Raw genomic sequence first — 2,859 nt, 5'->3', positions numbered from 1 at the left:
AATAGTTTTATTTAGAAAAAAAATACATAGATCAGATACAAACAAAAACATTAATGGCCACTCCAAACTTAATGGTGGTTGTTGCAAAATCGTAATCCACTAAACCTTAACCTTAACCACCACAAGATGTATACAATATAATTGTGACATCTAAAAAAATCTAATAACCAGTAATCATGTCCTATTAGTGACAACTAACAAATTAAAGTTTTATTACTCTTTTATAGGTTACAGTGCCCACATAAGTTAGTGTGGCTATGGAATTATTTCATAAATACATTGAAAGGTGAAAAATACACAATAATGAATTGATGTAAACCCTCGTATAAATACACGCAACATAATAGAAATACTTGATAAAGTCAAATAAGTAAATGGTGGCTCCCATTACTCAACTTTAACGTTAACTCACGATAGATGTGGTCGTTCAAAAATAGAGTTTTTCACGCTTGAACAAGTATTCTGATTTACGTAAGGTTTATGAATAATCACATTGCAAGTACTATAAATCAACTTGCCATTTTTAGATGACTACTTATCGAGTTTTGAGAAGATGAAATTTGTATCTTTATCCAAAAATTCAATCTCTAAAGTATGAAGTTTGAAAATGGATTCAATCTTTTTCTCCGATATTTCTCTTCAATGATGAATGATGACTAAAAATAACATATAAGTTTAGTGAGGTGATTAAAATAATAATTTATTTATTAATTTTGAATGAAAAAAAAAAGAAAAACTCAGGAATTTAATATGGATGGACCGGACCACGTGTCAAATCAGCGATCGTAAATTTAGGACGTTTTATGGACAGGACCGGCCACGTGTCAAATCAACGATCGTAGATTTAGGATTCAATATTTTTCTCCAAGATTTCTCTTCCACGATGGATGATGATGAAAAATAACTAGTGAAGTGATTAAAATAATAATTTATTTATTAATTTTGAATTGAAAAATAAAACTCATGACATTTAGCTACAGCACATCAAGAGCGTCTACGTGTCAAATCAGCGATCGTAAATTTAGGCGATTTTTCCAATTTACATATAGGTGATTTTTCCAATTTTTATTTTGGGTCGGCTTCTCGTTTTAGCGGCGGGGTGGGGAATTGTGATTTCTCTGCCTCGCACTGAAGCAGAATTTAAGGATTTAACAGCCTGCCCAGCTGCCTTACCTTCTATTCATCTCAGAGCCTCTTCTTTTCTCTTATATCATTTTGTGAGACGAAATACACACAAATTTTGGTAGGAGAACCATGATAGTGATAATGGTTTTAGCGGTGGTGGAGTGTTTGCTGTTGCTCTGCGCGGCCATCGGGATTGTAATGATGGCATACCTGTGGCTCGTCTCTTACGATTTTTTGCACGAGATGAGACGGCAACGGCCAGTAGAGGACAACGCCAAGCTTCCCAAGCAGCGGGGCCTTTCGGAGACTGAACTCCAGCGGCTACCCACCTTCGAATTCCACGAAGGAGAAGAGCGCCGATCGGAATGCGACAAAGCCGAGTGCGTGGTATGCCTGGAGCCTTTCCAGAGCGGGCAACGGTGCCGTGTGATCCCGGCATGCAGCCATGCCTTCCATGTGCAGTGCGCGGACGCGTGGCTCTCCAGGCGCTCCAACTGTCCCATTTGCAGGAGGAGCGTCGCTTGCGAGGGCAACGAGAAGAATGGTGTGTACGGTGGCGCTGCAGCTGTGTTACAAGAAGATGAAGAATCGGGGCGTAGTCGCCCTCCGAGGGATGAAGAATCGGGGCGTAGTTGCCCTCCGCCTACGTCTGAGAACGTCGTTGTCGATATGTCGGTTGCCTAGATGCACTGAAAGACGGTCACCTGTCCGTACACATTGCGCCGACTTATGGTGTTTTAAATTATTATTTATTTAAAAGAAATATATTACGCAATCGTCATAATGTACAGGTGTCAGGTAAAAAATTAGGTGGCCCCGCTTTTGAGAAGCTGATATCACTGTGATGTATGACATCTCACACATGTATTTGAATTGGCTTACTTTTTAATTTTCCTTTGAATATACTCCATTAATTATTGTCACAGACCGTTTCCTAATGGTGGGGTGAATGATTTTTCTGTTTTTTTCATATTAATTAGGATTTTGCTGCCGGCCGTTTTAGAGGAAAAGAAAGTGAGGCGCGGGAGTCTCTGAAAACTGCCCAAGGATGGAAGGCGAATAATATTTTTAACAATAAAATATAATCTTACCGTATAATTTTGATGAGAAAATAGAATCTTAAGGTATAGATTTATTTACTTATTTTATTATTTGTCTTTTTTAAAAGAGTAATTAAAATATATTTAATGGATGGATTATGGGCGGCAATTAAATATATTTATTTAATTAGTTTTTCAATTATATTTTATAAATTTTTGGGTCATTTTAATTTTTTTTAATTAGAATGTAAATATTCTGTGATTCATAATGCTTAGATAAAATATTTTTGGAAAATCACTTTTACTGACCACACATTTTGAACCACTAAGTATATGAACATTTATAAAAAAATTAATTAATAAAAATAAACATAAAAATATAAACTTATTTGTTTTGTAATTTTTTTATAACCGTGGATCTGAGCCAGATAACTTGGTGTGAATCTGGCGGGCCTGGAATCTAAAAGCAGACGTTGAAAAATTCAATGGATGGTTATGTTCGTAGAGTTGATTCCTTTGGATGTTTGTTCTGGCAATTACTCTTCGATTTCCAACCCCAATAAATAAATGTTTAAATTCCATTCTAAATTTTTATCATAATATTCGTTAATAACAATAACTTTTTATTAAATTATAAGTAAATTAACATTATCCCAATTTCAAATTGGTGAATGGTATATATCATCACAATAAA

General features: G+C 35.5%; 1 protein-coding gene across 1 annotated transcript; it reads left to right on the top strand.

The window, feature by feature from the left end:
- Window positions 1-1,085: 1,085 nt before the first annotated feature.
- On the top strand, window positions 1,086-2,017 carry LOC149140117 (E3 ubiquitin-protein ligase ATL23-like). The gene has a single exon (XM_089449852.1). It carries the CDS (start codon window positions 1,255-1,257, stop codon window positions 1,807-1,809), a length of 555 nt encoding a protein of 184 aa, XP_089305978.1. The 5' UTR covers window positions 1,086-1,254; the 3' UTR covers window positions 1,810-2,017.
- The last annotated feature ends 842 nt before the right edge of the window (window positions 2,018-2,859 follow it).

The sequence above is a fragment of the Pinus tabuliformis genome, chromosome X (assembly GCF_031772625.1).
Source record: "Pinus tabuliformis cultivar Carrire ecotype Pingquan chromosome X, CPIR1, whole genome shotgun sequence".
Classification (NCBI taxonomy): domain Eukaryota; kingdom Viridiplantae; phylum Streptophyta; class Pinopsida; order Pinales; family Pinaceae; genus Pinus; species Pinus tabuliformis.
The sequence above is the reverse complement of the archived record's forward strand: the minus strand, read 5'-3'. Positions and strand labels throughout refer to the sequence as shown.